At 45.0% G+C, this 17,455-nt stretch overlaps 1 protein-coding gene across 3 annotated transcripts in view; it reads left to right on the forward strand.

Annotated features, from left to right (window-relative positions):
* Positions 1 to 17,455, forward strand: part of LOC118397386 (Fanconi anemia group J protein homolog) — a 114,825-nt gene that overhangs the window by 25,127 nt on the left and 72,243 nt on the right. For 2 of the 3 annotated variants that reach the window (XR_008067931.1, XM_052467518.1), the window contains exons 17-20: positions 9,749 to 9,861; positions 10,039 to 10,121; positions 11,584 to 11,967; positions 13,522 to 14,445. Coding sequence is in view for 2 of the 3 variants with exons in the window: in XM_052467518.1 (XP_052323478.1) it covers positions 9,749 to 9,861; positions 10,039 to 10,121; positions 11,584 to 11,967; positions 13,522 to 14,445 (1,504 nt within the window). In the remaining variant the exon portion in view is untranslated. Of the gene's footprint in view, positions 1 to 9,748; positions 9,862 to 10,038; positions 10,122 to 11,583; positions 11,968 to 13,521; positions 15,297 to 17,455 lie in introns of those variants that run through there. The other variant, XM_052467519.1, reaches the window with a different exon arrangement.

Genomic DNA, 17,455 nt, shown 5'->3' on the forward strand with positions numbered 1-17,455 from the left:
TGTCAGCTGCCCCAGAGGAGCCATGAGCGGGTGTAAAGGTCTGTCTCTTGCTTTTTATTTTCTTTCTCCTTTTCTTTTTTCTTTTTCTCTATTCTTTCCTTTCTTCTCGTGGTGTGTCAGCTGCCTGCCCTGGCCCCAGAGGAGCCCTTAGGGGTGGTAAGGTCTGCTAGCTGACCCCCATTACCAGAAGAAGGGACTGGACATGACACTAATGACTGTCAGGGTCAGGTCACTGTATGTCCCCACGGCCCCTCTGACAGCTAAAACAACCCAGCGGGCGCCGGGCAGGCAGTAAGCCACAGGTATACAGCAACACAACGCTGTCCCGGCTGTGACAGGGATCTTATAGAGGGGTCAGATACACTCATACTACACTCAAATTGTCTCACTCACATGCCCAGAGCCACAAAAATACATACTGTATATTCTCACTCTCCCACCTGTTTAACATTTCTACCTTTACCCAAGCACATATAGACAGTCCCTTCTCAGATCACATTAACTTAGACTTACTCCCCTTGTCCCACCTTTCTAACATGCACCCCCTATAGCTTATGTAGACCCCTCATGTAGTGTGGACGCCTACCTTCGTGACTAGACTGCTTTTCCCAGACTCGACTCTCAGCAAAACTTTTTAAGGTTTTAACCGACTCACAGAGCAGCACTGCGTTTACTAGCCTTTTATCGTGCCTGAGATCAAAGGTGAACTGGAAACAGTCCTCCACACCGAAAGCTTTGCTAAGCTGCTATTACATCAAGGACGCATTCCAAATGAACCCTATTCCCTATTTAGTGCACTACTTTTGACCTTAGCCGTGCACTACTGTATATAGGGTACAGGGTGCCTTTTGGGACGCACACAGTGTTACATTATACACATGTAGAGTAGTTTTTCCCCCCCCAACAGGCGTGTGTGTGTGTGTGTGTGTGTGTGTGTGTGTGTGTGTGTGTGTGTGTGTGTGTGTGTGTGTGTGTGTGTGTGTGTGTGTGTGTGTGTGTGTGTGTGTGTGTGTGTGAGGGAGGGAGAGAAATAATCCTTTGGCTTAACAGGCAATAAAAGGACACTTACAGCTGATATGGCATCTCTGTTTGCTTAATGAGGAGCACAGCAGACATTTAAAGACACTGAATACTGTTTTATAGAGACCTGGTGTCTCTGCTTTGATACTTTATGGAGGAGGAGGACCAGACAGTTTGATCCTATGTTGTTGAGTGGGAGACACTTTGGAATTTTGGTGTGTGTGTGAGTGCCTCCTGGTTAGGTGCTTGTGCGTCTGTGTTCACGTCACACAGGGACACACTGAGGACGAGGCACCCAGCTGTCAGCTCTGCCACATTAGGTAGATGGAGCGCTCCATAATCTCACTGACAGGCACAAGATGGTTAGGACTGCCAGGGGCACACACACACGAACGGGTCCGCTCAGCTGCAAACCATGCTTGCTGGTCAAATGTATGTTTTTAAGCATGAACAGGTAGCGGTGGGAGGACCGGGCCAAAGCGAGCGAGCGACTAGCGATCTCCTGACATTTTAACTAATCCCTTCTAGCTGGAGGTTTCTTTCACTTTCAGGAGGAGATTCGCTAGAAGCTAGAATTGGCTTTTTCACATATGCATCCTGTCATGTCAGATCTGGTGTTGACATGGTGCAGGGATGTGAAGGGGGGGACGCTGAAATGGACTCCCATTGGATTTCGATGACATTGGCGGCTCGGGGCTACTGGCCATTTCCGTTAGTTTCATGGTCTCAGAAGTAGATGCGTCAACCCCTCTGGTTGACAGGAGGAGACATCTCATCTCACCATACAGCCGCTAGCCTGCACCTCGTGAGCCCAAATAACATGAGGTAGTATACATCTGGCCAGCAAGAAAATAGCATGGCTACTGCAGGTCCATTTTGACATGGTGAAGTGTTTTTTAATAAATACATAAAAAGTGATCTAGTTCCTGCTCCTTTTTATTTGGTTCAGATCAAATATGTGTACTGAGTATGGACGGACTCATTCAGATTCAGAACTCGAATGTCCTCAGAGGCAATTCATCTTGCAGCAGTCATAAAACATATAACATCTAAAAATGGGTTTTTAGATGTGCAAGTGCTAAGTGCTATTACTCCATCCAACATTTGTTAAATTACAGAATTGCATTCTGAATAAAAGAGACAGTGGCCCTATTTTTTTTAACCTTAGGTAGTCTGTACTAGAGGTCGACCGATTAATCACGATGGGCCGATTTCATATTTTCATAACAATCGGAAATCAGTATTTTTGGACACCGATTTTGCCTATTTTTTTTTAATTATTTTTTTTACACCTTTATTTAATCTGTATTTAACTAGGCAAATCAGTTAAGGACACATTCTTACTTTCAATGACGGCCTAGGAACAGTGGGTTAACTGCCTTGTTCAGGAGCAGAACGACAGATTTTCACCGTGTCAGCTCGGGGGACCCAATCCTGCAATTTTACAGTTAACTAGTCCAACGCAACAACGACCTGCCTCTCTCTCATTGCACTCCACAAGGAGACTGACTGCCTGTTACGCGAATGCAGTAAGCCAAGCTAAGTTGCTAGCTAGGATTAAATTTATTTTATAAAAAACAATCAATCATAATCACTAGTTAACTACACAAGGCTGATGATATTACTAGATATTATCTAGCGTGTCCTGTGTTGCGTATAATCTGACTGAGTATACAAGTATCTGACTGAGTGGTGGTAGGCAGAAGCAGGCGCTTAAACATTCATTCAAACAGCACTTTCGTGCGTTTTGCCAGCAGCTCTTCGTTGTGCGTCAAGCATTGCGCTGTTTATGACTTCAAGCCTATCGAGATGAGGCTGGTGTGACCGAAGTGAATTGGCTAGCTAGTTAGCGCGCGTTAAAAGCGTTTCAAACATCACTCGCTCTGAGCCTTGGAGTGGTTGTTTCCCTTGCTCTGCAAGGGCCGCGGCTTTTGTGGAGTGATGGGTAACGCTGCTTCGAGGTTGGCTGTTGTCGTTGTGTTCCTGGTTCGAGCCCAGGGAGGAGCGAGGAGAGGGACGGAAGCTATACTGGCAATACAAAAGTGCCTATAAGAACAACGGTTAATGAAATACAAATGGTATAGAGGGAAATAGTCCTATAATTCTTATAATAACTACAACCTAAAATGTCTTACCTGGGAATATTGAAGACTCATCATAATCGGTTGACCTCTAGTCTGTACCTGCGTTCAGAGGGATGGAGCTGGAATTCAGGGTGGAGTGGATGGGTACATTCAACCGCTATTTGATTGGCCCTCTGGAGGGTTCTGCCCAGGTAGAGAGATGACAGTTGTTGCTGTTGTTGCCCCATTATTTTTCCACAAGTCCTGACTATCTTTCTCAACCCATTTTTCTGTGCAAACTTGATATTCCCAAACCAGCAGGTCAAACAGTGGGACAGAATGCTCTCAATGAATGATTTATAAAACAGAATCATGATGGTTAGATCAACATTAAAAAAGTGCCTTTTCTGTAGGCCATGTGGACGTCCAGTTATGACACATCATCTCTCCCAGGACAGAAAGCAGAGAGAGGGGAGCAGTGTGTACACGCCTGTGTCGTTAGGGGTCATGGTGCTCTGGGCTGTGAACACACGGCACCTACCTGTCAGTCCCTGTTAGATCCCTGTTCACCGGCATGTCCCATATGTCCCGCCCGTCAGACGCCATATGAACTTTTCACTTGTCAATCCCGAAAGGTTAGCGCTGAAAGTCCAGGACTGATGGATGGATGCAAATTGATGGAGATAGATGCCTTTGTGGCCTTTTTGTGGCATAGCTTGTTGCTTGTCTTGTGTAGACTGGACCACCTATTCTGCCCCAACTACCTCCTGTTTCACCACCTCCCTGACTGTTTGCTCGATTCCCCCCCATCTTTCACAACGGATCTGTCTACCACACCACCTTCTTCATCACTTGTATTGACTAGACCCCCTCCTACCTGTCATCTCTTCTTCACCTCTGCTGTATCCTCCCTTTATTCCCTCTTTCACAACAGATCTGTCTACCACACCACCTTCTTCATCACTTGTATTGACTAGACCCCCTCCTACCTGTCATCTCTTCTTCACCTCTGCTGTATCCTCCCTTTATTCCCCCTTTCACAACAGATCTGTCTGAGGGGGAATTCTAGGCAGGCAATAATAAACCTCTTCAGGCCCTATGTATTTTTAACAGGGTTGGCGTCTCCCCCTGAGCTCCCTGTCTGCCCCTCACCTTCCCACTCCACAGCCCACATTAATCACATTAGTGCTCAGTGGATGAGCCCTGCCTGATGCCGGAAAGGTGCTGGATGGCAGGTCAGAGCACAGGTGGTAGCCCACAGCTATGGTTAGCCTTCCAGCCACTGGGGCACATTTGGTGGTTTTGGGGCGTCTGACGGGTAGCGATTGATTTGTCCTTCTCACTTCATGTCAAAGATAATGCTCCGGGCTACACAAGATATATTCAAATGTCACGATTTTGGAAAATCGAAGGCTGCTTCAGTTCAACATTAATTTATTGATCCCCAACCAAGACATTTGATTCCAAATATTTTCTCTTTATTTATTTATGTGTGTGTGGGTGTGTGTATATATACACTGCTCAAAAAAATAAAGGGAACACTAAAATAACACATCCTAGATATTAATTAAATATTCGTATTAAATACTTTTTTCTTCACATAGTTGAATGTGCTGACAACAAAATCACACAAAAATTATCAATGGAAATCAAATTTATCAACCCATGGAGGTCTGGATTTGGAGTCACACTCAAAATTAAAGTGGAAAAACACACTACGGGCTGATCCAACTTTGATGTAATGTCCTTCAAACAAGTCAAAATGAGGCTCAGTAGTGTGTGTGGCCTCCACGTGCCTGTATGACCTCCCTACAACGCCTGGGCATGCTCCTGGACAGTCTGTGGTGCAACGTGGCATTGGTGGATGGAGCGAGACATGATGTCCCAGATGTGCTCAGCTCAGTTGGATTCAGGTCTGGGGAACGGGCGGGCCAGTCCATAGCATCAATGCCTTCCTCTTGCAGGAACTGCTGACACACTCCAGCCACATGAGGTCTAGCATTGTCTTGCATTAGGAGGGACCCAGGGCCAACCGCACCAGCATATGGTCTCACAAGGGGTCTGAGGATCTCATCTCGGTACCTAATGGCAGTCAGGCTACCTCTGGCGAGCACATGGAGGGCTGTGCGGCCGCCCAAAGAAATGCCGCCCCACACCATGACTGACCCACCGCCAAACCGGTTATGCTGGAGGATGTTGCAGGCAGCAGAACGTTCTCCACGGCGTCTCCAGACTCTGTCACGTCTGTCACGTGCTCAGTGTGAACCTGCTTTCATCTGTGAAGAGCATAGGACGCCAGTGGCGAATTTGCCAATCTTGGTGTTCTCTGGGAAATGCCAAACGTCCTGCACGGTGTTGGGCTGTAGGCGCAACCCCCACCTGTGGACGTCGGGCCCTCATACCACCCTCATGGAGTCTGTTTCTGACCGTTTGAGCAGACACATGCGCATTTGTGGCCTGCTGGAGGTCATTTTGCAGGGCTCTGGCAGTGCTCCTCCTGCTCCTCCTTGCACAAAGGCGGAGGTAGCGGTCCTGCTGCTGGGTTGTTGCCCTCCTACGGCCTCCTCCACATCTCCTGATGTACTGGCCTGTCTCCTGGTAGCGCCTCCATGCTCTGGACACTACGCTGACAGACACAGCATACCTTCTTGCCACAGCTCGCATTGATGTTCCATCCTGGATCAGCTGCACTACCTGAGCCACTTGTGTGAGTTGTAGACTCCGTCTCATGCTACCACTAGAGTGAAAGCACCGCCAGCATTCAAAAGTGACCAAAACATCAGCCAGGAAGCATAGGAACTGAGAAGTGGTCTGTGGTCACCACCTGCAGAACCACTCCTTTATTGGGGGTGTCTGAATAATTGCCTATATTTCCACCTGTTGTCTATTCATTTGCATAACAGCATGTGATTTTTTGAAATTTATTTATTGAAATTGATTTTTGAAATTTATTGAAATTTATTGTCAATCAGTGTTGCTTCCTAAGTAGACAGTTTGATTTCACAGAAGTGTGATTGACTTGGAGTTACATTGTGTTGTTTAAGTGTTCCCTTTATTTTTTTGAGCAGTGTATATATGTGTATATATATATGTGTGTGTGTGTGTGTGTGTGTGTGTGTGTGTGTGTGTGTGTGTGTGTGTGTGTGTGTGTGTATGTATGTATGTATGTATGTATATATGTGTGTATATATATGTATGTGTATATATATATGTATGTGTATATGTATATGTATATATGTATATATGTATGTGTATATATATGTGTGTGTGTATATATATATATATATATGTGTGTGTGTATGTATGTATATATATATATATACAGTGCATTCAGAAAGTATTCAGACCCCTTGACTTTTTTTGACTTTTTCCACATTTTGTTATCTTTTAGCCTTATTCTAAACTTGATTAAATTATTTGTTCTCCTCATCAAGCTACATAACCCATAATGACAAAGCAAAAGCAGGTTTTTAGAAAGGTTGGCAAATGTATAAAAAATGTATAAAAACTCACATCACATTTAAATAAGTATTCAGACCCTTTACTCAGTACTTTGTTGAAGCACCTTTGGCAGTGATTTATAGTTTGGTCTTCTTGGGCATGACGTTACAAGATTGGCCCACCTGAATTTGGGGAGTTTGTCCCTTTCTTCTCTCCTCAAGCTCTGTCAGGTTGGATGGGGAGCGTCACTGCACAGCTATTTTCATGTTTCTCCAGAGATGTTCGATCAGGTTCAATTCCGGGCTCTGGCTGGGCCTCAAGTACATTCAGAGACTTGTCCCGAAGCCTCTCTCCTGTGTTGTCTTGGCTGTGCTTAGGATCATTGTCCTGTTGGAAGGTGAACCTTCGCCTGGTGGTCTAAGGTCATAAGCGTTTTGGAGCAGGTTTTCATCAAGGATATCTGTACTTTGCTCCGTTCATCTTTCCCTCAATCCTGACTTGTCTCCCAGTCCTTGCCGCTGAAAAACATCCCCATAGCATGATGCTGCCACCAACATGCTTCAGCGTAGAAGCAAGCGTGGTGTTTGAAATTCAAGCCAAAGAGTGCAGTCTTTGTTTCATCAAACCAGGGAAACTTGTTTCTCATGGTCTGAGAGTCCTTTAAGTGCCTTTTGGCAAAACTTAAGCTGGCTGTCATGTGCCTTTTCCTGAGGAGTGGCTTCCATCTGGCCACATAAAGGCCTAATTGGTGGAGTGCTGCAGAGATGGTTGTCCTTCTGGAATGTTCTCCCATCTCCACAGAGGGACTCTGAAGCTCTGTCAAAGTGACTATCGGGTTCCTGGTCACCTCCCTGACCAAGGCCCATCTCCCCCGATTTCTCAGTTTGGCAGGGTGGCCAGCTCCAGGAAGAGTCTTGGTGGTTCCAAATTTCTTCAATTTATGTGTTCTTAGGGACCCTCAATGCTGCAGAAATGTTTTGATTCCCCAGGTCTGTGCCTCGACACAATCCTGTCACTGAGCTCTACGGACAATTCCTTCGACCTCATTGCTTAATTTTTGCTCTGATATGCACAATTTGCAAAACTGTCTAAAAACCTGTTTTCACTATGACGTTATAGCGTATTGTGTGTAGATTGAAGAGGATTTTTTATTTGATTTAATCCATTTTAGAACAAGTCTGTAATGTAACTAAGTGTGGAATAAGGGGTCTGAACATTTTTTGAATGGACTATATAAACTCAGCAAAAAATAAACGTCCTCTCACTTGTCAACTGCGTTTATTTTCAGCAAACTTAACATGTGTAAATATTTGTATGAACATAACAAGATTCAACAACTGAGACATAAACTGAACAGGTTCCACAGACATGTGACTAACAGAATTTGAATAATGTGTTCCTGAACAAAGGGGGGGTCAAAATCAAAAGTAAGACAGTATCTGGTGTGGCCACCAGCTGCATTAAGTACTGTAGTGTATCTCCTCATGGACTGCACCAGATTTGCCAGTTCTTGCTGTGAGATGTTACTCCACTCTTCCACCAATGTACCTGCAAGCTCCCGGACATTTCTGGGGGGAATGGCCCTAGCCCTCACGCTCCGACCCAAGTGGTCCCAGACGTGCTCAATGGGATTGAGATCTGGGCTCTTCACTGGCCATGGCAAAACACTGACATTCCTCTCTTGCAGGAAATCACACACAGAACGAGCAGTATGGCTGGTGGCATTGTCGTGCTGAAGGGTCATGTCAGGATGAGCCTGCAGGAAGGGTACCACATGAGGGGGGAGGATGTCTTCCCAGTAACGCACAGCGTTGAGATTGCCTGCAATGACAACAAGCTCAGTCCAATGATGACGTGACACACCGCCCCAGATCATGATGGACCCTCCAAATCGATCCCGCTCCAGAATACAGGCCTCAGTGTAACGCTCATTCCTTCAACGATAAACGCGAATCCAACCATCACCCCTGGTGAGACAAAACCGCGACTCGTGAGAGAATCACTTTTTGCCAGTTCTGTCTGGTCCAGCGATGGTGGGTTTGTGCCCATAGGCAACGTTGTTGCCGGTGATGTCTGGTGAGGACCTGCCTTACAACAGGCCTACAAGCCCTCAGTCCAGCCTCTCTCAGCCTATTACGGACAGTCTGAGCACTGATGGAGGGATTGTGCGTTCTTGGTGTAACTCGTGTGTACCGATGTGCTGTTCTGATGTACCGATCCTGTGCAGGTGTTACACGTGGTCTGCCACTGCGTGGTCGATCAGCTGTCCGTCCTGTCTCCCTGTAGCGCTGTCTTAGGCATCTCACAGTACGGATGTTGCAATTTATTGCCCTGGCCACATCTGCAGTCCTCATGCCTCTTTGCAGCATGCCTAAGGCACATTCACGCAGATGAGGAGGGACCCTGGGCATCTTTCTTTTGGTGTTTTTCAGAGTCAGTAGAAATGCCTCTTTAGTGTCCTAAGTTTTCATAACTGTGACCTTAATTGCCTACCGTCTGTAAACTGTTAGTGTCTTAACGACCGTTCCACAGGTGCATGTTCATTAATTGTCTATGGTTCATTGAACAAGCATGGGGAACAGTGTTTAAACCCTTTGCAAATAAAGATTTGTGAAGTTATTTGGATTTTTACGAATGATCTTTGAAAGACAGGGTCTTGAAAAAGGGACGTTTCTTGTTTTGCTGAGTTTATATAATACATCTTATTCGTACATGTTCAGTTTTACAGACCGATAACAGCAAACAATAGCATAACACCCCCTGAAAGAAACCCAAAAAACAACAGCAATGCTCTAATTTTAAAAAATGGATAGAGTAGAAAATAATACCATGCTTCATTGAAATTTGACACAAGCAGAATATGCTCCATTAAAAATGAAGTAGGCTACTATGGATCAGGGTGGATTGCAGACTGCGTGTCATGTTGCCCATCACGTGATAGAGAAGACAGAAAGGGCTGCCATATTTTATCAAATGTGCTGGATCGTGACCAGTCCTTTCCATATGTAACAGACTAGTGACTTCATCTAACCAGGTTTTTAAAAATGCGACAAATATTTTCTATTATTAATCTTTCCGTGTTTTTGTAAGCATACCAGTCTGTCTCCTGTTGTCTTTTCTGCTCTGTTTTCAGCTTTGATTGGTCTGGGGTGGCAGCATAGCAGTGTCCTGATGACCCGTCCTGTGAGGTGTGTCTCTATCTAACATTCCAGCTGTGTTTTCAGGTGGAGCTGAAGATGAAGTATAATGACCAGCACTGTAAAGCCAGGGGTCTGCTGTCAGGCTCCCGCTGGTATGAGATCCAGGCCTACAGAGCCCTCAACCAGGCCCTGGGCAGGTACGGGTCTCTTTGTTTATGTTCCTGTTTGTTTCTCCATCCTTGACTCAGCCTATCACAGGAGGCTTCCTCCTAGCTCACAAAACAGGCTCATGATCAGAAGGCTGAAAAAGTTTGGATACATTTTTAAAACCAGGCGGTTACTACCTGAACTTGACGATGTTTTTGCTACCACAGGTGTATCAGACACAAGAATGATTGGGGAGCCCTCATTCTGGTAGACGACCGGTTTGGGAACAACCCCAACAAATACATCTCAGGTACTGAAATGAATGATCACATGTTGCAGCCACTCGAGATTCATGTACTCACAAACAAGCCCTCTAATGTCCCTGTTGTCTTACACAATGTGTAGTTTCTTATCTTGGGCACATGGTGGTGATGGTAATCCATCCATAAGATAGAGGGCTTGTGTTGAGCAGGGTGGCAGGTAGTCTAGCGTTTAGAGCATTGGGCCAGTAACCGAAAGGTCGCTGGTTCGAATACCTGAGCCGACAAAGTGCAAATATGCCGATGTGCCCTAGAGCAAGGCACTTAACATTAATTTTATCCAGCAGTGCCATACTACTATGGCTGACCCTGTAAAATCAACACATTTCACTGCACCTATCCAGTGTATGGCAATAAAACATACTAGAGGTCGACCGATTATGATTTTTCAACGCCGATACCGGTTAATCGGGCGGTTTAAAATGTTGTTTATTTTATTTGTAATAATGACAATTACAACGATACTGAATGAACACTTATTTTAACTTAATATAATACATCAATAAAATCAATTTAGCCTCAAATAAATAATGAAACCTTTTCAATTTGGTTTAAATAATGCAAAAACAAAGTGTTGGAGAAGAAAGTAAAAGTGCAATATGAGCCATGTAAGAAAGCTAACGTTTAAGTTCCTTGCTCAGAACATGAGAACATATGAAAGCTGGTGTTTCCTTTTAACATGAGTTTTCAATATTACCAGGTAAGAAGTTTTAGGTTGCAGAGCAAGGGAAACAACCACAGGCTCAGAGCGAGTGATGTTTGAAATGCTTTTAGCGCGCGCTAACTAGCTAGCCATTTCACTTCGGTTACACCAGACTCATCTCAGGAGTTTATAGACTTGAAGTCATAAACAGCGCAATGCTTGACGCACAACGAAGAGCTGCTGGCAAAACTCACAAATGCTGTTTGAATGAATGTTTAAGCACCTGCTTCTGCCTACCACCGCTCAGTCAGATACTTAGATACGTGTATGCTTGTATGCTCAGTCAGATTATACGCAACGCAGGACACGCTAGATAATATCTAGTAATATCATCATCCATATGTAGTTAACTAGTTATTATGATTGATTGATTGATTGTTTTTTATAAGAGAAGTTTAATGCTAGCTAGCAACTTACCTTGGCTTACTGCATTCGCGTAACAGGCGAAGGGTTAAAAAAAAAAAACCTGTTAACTCTTTTTATATATATATATATTTATATATTGACTTTCAATGTGGAGTGCAACAAGAGGCAGGTCATTATTGCGTTGGACTAGTTAACTGTAAGATTGCAAGATTGGATGCCCCGAGCTGACAAGGTGAAATTTAGCAAAATATAATTCTTAGAATAAGTGTTATTAGAAATGACTGTAAATAATTTGTTTTTATATTATAAAAATGTATGTTTTTAAATGGGTGTAAGTGGTGGAATGCCCTTCCACTAACAAGATTAGTATCTGTTTACCCCAGGTCTGTCCAAATGGGTGCGTAACCTGGTCAGGCACCACGACACCTTCAGAGGTGCCATGCAGTCGCTGGTGGCCTTCTCCCAGTGCCAACAGGGGGCAGGAGAGATCCATAGAGCAGGGAGCCAGACCTTCAACAGCACCACCGTCCTGTCTCCAGCCAGTCAATCTTCAGTGACTGTGCAAGATCTGTCCCACTGTCGGCCCAGTCCTAGCCCCAGCTCAGACTGCCTTCTCTGGGCCACGGTGCACCACACTACCACATCTCAGGTCCCAGAGCCCCACACCCAACTACAGGGGTTCAGGTCCTGGGTTCCCCCTACGGTCTCTGTCCCACCTGCTCTGTGGCCTCTCCCCACCACCAGCACTGGAAAGAGTGGAAACAGAGGTGAGATGTATTACATTAGATACAGTGCATTCGGAAAGTATTCAGACCCCTTTACTTTTTCACATTTTGATAGTCTAAAATGGGTTCAATAGTTTTTCCTTCATCCATCTACACACAATATCCCATAATGACAAAGACAATACATTTTTTGCAAATATATAAAAAAGAAAATAATAATTTACATTTACATAAGTATTCAGACCCTTTACTCAGTACTGTGTTGAAGCACCTTTGTCAGCGATTACAGCCTTGAGTCTTCTTGGGTATGACGCTACAAGCTTGTCAGATTGGATGGGGAGCGTCGCTGCAAGTTATTTTCAGGTCTTTCTCAGAGATTTTCGGTCGGGTTCAAGTCCAGGCTCTGGCTGAGCTACTCAAGGACATTCAGAGACTTGTCCCGAAGCCATTCCTACATTGTCTTGGCTATGTGCTTAGGGTCGTTGTCCTATTGGAAGGTGTACCTGTTCCACCAGAGACTCTGGGTTCGCGCCCAGGCTCTGTCTCAGCCGGCCACGACCGGGAGGTCTGTGGGGCGACGCACAATTGGCCTAGCGTCGTCTGGGTTAGGAAGGGTTTGGCCGGTAGGGATATCCTTGTCTCATTGCGCACTAGCGACTCCTGTGGCGACTCCTGTGGCGGGCAGTGTTTCCTCCGACACATTGGTGCGGCTGGCTTCCGGGTTGGATGCGCGCTGTGTTAAGAAGCAGTGCGGCTTGGTTGGGTTGTGTTTCGGAGGACGCATGGCTTTCGACCTTCGTCTCTCCCGAGCCCATACGGGAGTTGTAGCGATGAGACAAGATGGTAATTACTAAAAAAGTAATTGGATACCACGAAATTGGGGAGAAAAGGGGGTAAATTTAATTTGAATAAAAAACTTTTTTTTTAAAGGATCTCTCTGTACTTTGCTCCGTTCATCTTTCCCTTGATCCTAACTAGTCTCCCAGTCCCTGCCGCTGAAAAACATCCCCAGAACATGATGCTGCCACGACCGTGGAGATGGTGCCTTTCCTTCAGACGTGACGCTTGGCATTCAAGCCAAAGAGTTCAGTCTTGGTTTCATCACACCAAATAATCTTGTTTCTCATGGTCACAGTCCTTTTAGGTGCCTTTTGGCAAACTCTAAGCGGGCTGTTGTGCCTTTTACTGAGGAATGGCTTCCAACTGGCCACTCTACCATCCATAAAGGCCTGATTGGTGGAGTGCTGCAGAGATGGTTGCCCTTCTAGAAGGCTCTCCCATCTCCACAGAGGAACTCTGTCAGAGTGCCCATCGGGTTCTTGTTCACCTCCCTGACCAAGGCCCTAATCCGTTATTGATACCTTGCTCTGGTTCATTTAACAGTGCTAGCGGGCCCAACTTATAGGATCCTTGAGGCCAATGTTGGCATCTTGAAAGTACTTTCCCAGTTATTTTCTCATCTTTACTGTCAACACCTGATGACTGCTCCAATCAGCTCCTCAGCTGAATTTCTAAATGCATTGTAACAGTCTTCATACAAACGTGTTGTCTTTCCTTTCCATGATTTCCCATAACGTGTGTATTCTCTGTGAGCAGGTGACCAGAAGCAGACACAGCAACACCCCTCCACTCATCCGAACAGTGATCCCAAGGCCCCGCCCCCGAACATCTCCACTCCCCTCACCACCCCACGGTCCGTGCACCACCTCTTCACCTCCACCCTTGTGAGCTCCACCCACTTCAAGACTCCAATCTTCCAGGCCCAGGACCCAAGCAGGCATCAAGATCATCTGGATGACCTGCCACGGCCTGACTCTGTGGAGGAGGAGAAGAAGATCCAGGAGAATGTGAGTCAGGATCCCTGGATCCCCTTCCCAGGAGGGATGGCCCGTGAGGGACTGGATGGACCGGCATCTACCCCTCCCAGCCCGGACCAGGACCAGGGTCCGGTTCTAGTCCTCTCCCCAGTGGAGGTCCCTGCCAGTTGTGAGCCCAGACAGACCACTGTAGTTGTTGACGATCCCACCCTGCTAGAGGAAGAGGAAGACCAGAGCATCTTCTTCACACCTGAGATGTTTGATGACGAAGATGAGGTGGTGGACACCAAGCCTCTCCCCAGGACAGTGCAGGGGATGATGACAGGGGAGGGAACTGTGCTTGCGTCCAGCCTTGCTCTCTCTACCGGAACAGCCCAGGCTCTGTCTGAGGACCTGTTTGGCCCAGAGCAGGGTCCCAGGGAGGACACAGAGACAGTCACTACCACTGATACCAAGAGGGGAGGCGCTATCGCTCCCTCAGCCAGTAGAGACTGTGTCAGTGTGGGATGGGAACAGGACAGGCAGCAGGGGAGTAGGATAGGGAGTGGTGATGAGGCCCAACAGACCCAGAGACAGGAGGACCAAGGTCAGGGAGAAGGACAGGAGCTGAACCAGGGGGCGACCCAAGGCCAGAGCAGGCAGACAGGCAGCAGGACACACAGACTGTCCAGGTCCAAACAGAAAGCTCCAGAGCCATCCTCAGGTAAATTAACCAGCTACTTCATTGTTGTCCCTAAGGTTATAACCATAGACAAGTAGACACCAGGTTATAACTAGATGATGAGGCACCAGGGCCCGTATTCACAAAGGGTCTCAGTAGGAATGCTGATCTAGAATCAGTTATTCATTTTAGATAATAATTATTCAAATTAAATGGACATTAAATCTGATCCTAGATCAGCACTCCAACTAAACTCTTTATGGACACGGGCCCAGGTTATACCCATAAACTATGGTTATAAATATAGATAACTAGACACACCAAAACGCTCAGTAAAGCCAGTTCGTTCTCAGATCGTCATGTCTCATTATCTGGCGTGACGGCTTAACTGGGTTGCCTCATCTGACCGACATTATCTGTTTAAACAGTCTGGAGCTAACGAACTTCTCACAAATTGCCATGTTAACGTGCAGTCTTATATTTTTGTACACATCATTAAAATGCATGAAAATGTGTTTATTTTCATGTAAACGCATTGTCCCGTTACGTGTTTTAATGAGGTGTTATTTGGCGTGAGGAGAGGAGTGGGGGATGCAGCATGCCTGACTTCACACAGATAGACATCTTGCATTTTTACACAGTTACTGTTCAATCTTTTCATAAATTAATTATCTGATGTAAACTAGGGGGAGGTGGGGTGTGGGGATGTGTGTTCAATGACTTGGGGGAAACACACAAGGCCTTTCCAGCAACACAAGAAACCTCAGAAATACCATCATTCATCTTGAGAACATCTCATCTCCAGGGTGACAATGTGTGTATATATATATATACAATAAATAATGATTGTGGCCATCTGATATGGAAAATGGATGAATAAAATCATGTTTGCAGGTTTGTGTGGTGTCAAGTTGATGTAGAAGAGTGCAGATATGTAGTTTGAACCATCAATAAAGCACCTTGTATTGGCTTTACTTTGCCAGTTACCATGTTTTTGACCCAATAGTACCAAAAATTAGTTTTATCTTTCAGAAGGTAAAGCCGATAAAGAATTATAAATGCTGTATTTAAAAAAAAAATAGTCTCGGTAAACTGTAGTTGTTTTTATGTTCATATTTTGTTAGTAGTTGGACCTGTTTGTCTTTGCTATAGTGGTGGTCAGTTTCTCTATATCTTCATTCCGGCTTGCAGAAGCGGGTTACTATTGAATTTGATGTGATATTATGGCTTTCATTAAACCTTGGTAAATAAATATTCATTGGCCTGTTTATGTCCATTGCTTCCCGTATATGCCTAATGTTCTGTATGTACGAACAGTTAAGCAAATGGCATATGTGCTCACGTACACCCTAACCATTCCCTTCATGGGGAAAATGGTTTAATGATGTCGTGAAGAGTAAAGGCCATTTACTGTGTTTGAAGGATTAGTTGTGATCGTGGTTTGGGCTTACCCCGACAATGATCAATCATACCATTGGTTAAAGAAGCTGAATTGTAGATGGAGGGAGGCAGGAACAGTGAAGTCTGCCAAATTAAGCCCCATTAGCTTGACAGGACGTTGTCTCGTTAGAACACAAATCTCCCTAACAATCCCTAACCTGTGATTGGTTGACGGAGGAGTCCAATGTGGACGCCCGAACCATTCAATTAAAGCTCATCCCTCTGCTCATCGGCCTCACTATATGACAGTGCCTTAGCTTCGTTAGTTAATGTAATTGCATGGCTGAAAGTGGCAGGGCACCTCATTAATATCAGTATCAACAAGGGTACCATGGGAGAGGGTAAGCAGATGTCCGAATTAGAGGTCGACCGATTATGATTTTTCAACGCCGATACCGATTATTGGGAGGATCAAAAAAAGCTGATACCGATTAATCGGCCGGTTTTTAAAAATGTATTTGTAATAATGACAATTACAACAATACTGAATGAACACTTATTTTAACTTAATATAATACATCAATAAAATCAATTTAGCCTCAAATAAATAATGAAACCTTCAATTTGGTTTAAATAATGCAAAAACAAAGTGTTGGAGGAGAAAGTAAAAGTGCAATATGTGCCATGTAAGAAAGCTAACGTTTAAGTTCCTTGCTCAGAACATGAGAAAATATGAAAGTTGGTGGTTCCTTTTAACATGAGTCTTCAATATTCCCAGGTAAGAAGTTTTAGGTTGTAGTTATTATAGGAATTATAGGACTATTTCCCTCTATACCATTTGCATTTCATTAACCTTTGACTATTGGATGTTCTTATAGGCACTTTATTATTGCCAGTGTGACAGTATAGCTTCCGTCCCTCTCCTCGCTCCTCCCTGGGCTCGAACCAGGAACACAACGACAACAGCCACCCTCGAAGCAGCGTTACCCATGCAGAGCAAGGGAAACAACCACCCCAAGGCTCAGAGCGAGTGACGTTTGAAACGCTATTAACGGGCGATAACTAGCTAGCCATTTCACTTCGGTTACACCAGCCTCATCTCGGGAGTTGATAGGCTTGAAGTCATAAACAGCGCCGCAATGCTTGACGCACAACGAAGAGCTGCTGGCAAAACGCACGAAAGTGCTGTTTGAATGAATGTTTAAGCGCCTGCTTCTGCCTACCACCACTCAGTCAGATACTTAGATACTTGTATGGTCAGTCAGATTATACGCAATGCGAGACACGCTAGATAATATCTAGTAATATCATCAACCATATGTAATTGTAATTGATTGTTTTTTATAAGATAAGTTTAATGCTAGCTAGCAACTTACCTTGGCTTACTGCATTTGCATAACAGGCAGTCAGTCTCCTTGTGGAGTGCAACGGTCGATTATTGCGTTGGACTAGTTAATTTTAAGGTTGTAAGATAGGGTCCCCCGAGCTGACAAGGTGAAAATCTGAAGGAGGCAGTTAACTCACCGTTCCTAGGCCGTCATTGAAAATAAGAATGTGTTCTTAACTGACTTGCCTAGTTAAATCAGTGTCCAAAAATACCGATTTCCGATTGTTATGAAAACTTGAAATCGGCCCCAATTAATCGGCCATTCTGATTAATCGGTCGACCTCA

Source organism: Oncorhynchus keta, chromosome 18 (genome assembly GCF_023373465.1).
Source record: "Oncorhynchus keta strain PuntledgeMale-10-30-2019 chromosome 18, Oket_V2, whole genome shotgun sequence".
Classification (NCBI taxonomy): Eukaryota; Metazoa; Chordata; class Actinopteri; order Salmoniformes; family Salmonidae; genus Oncorhynchus; species Oncorhynchus keta.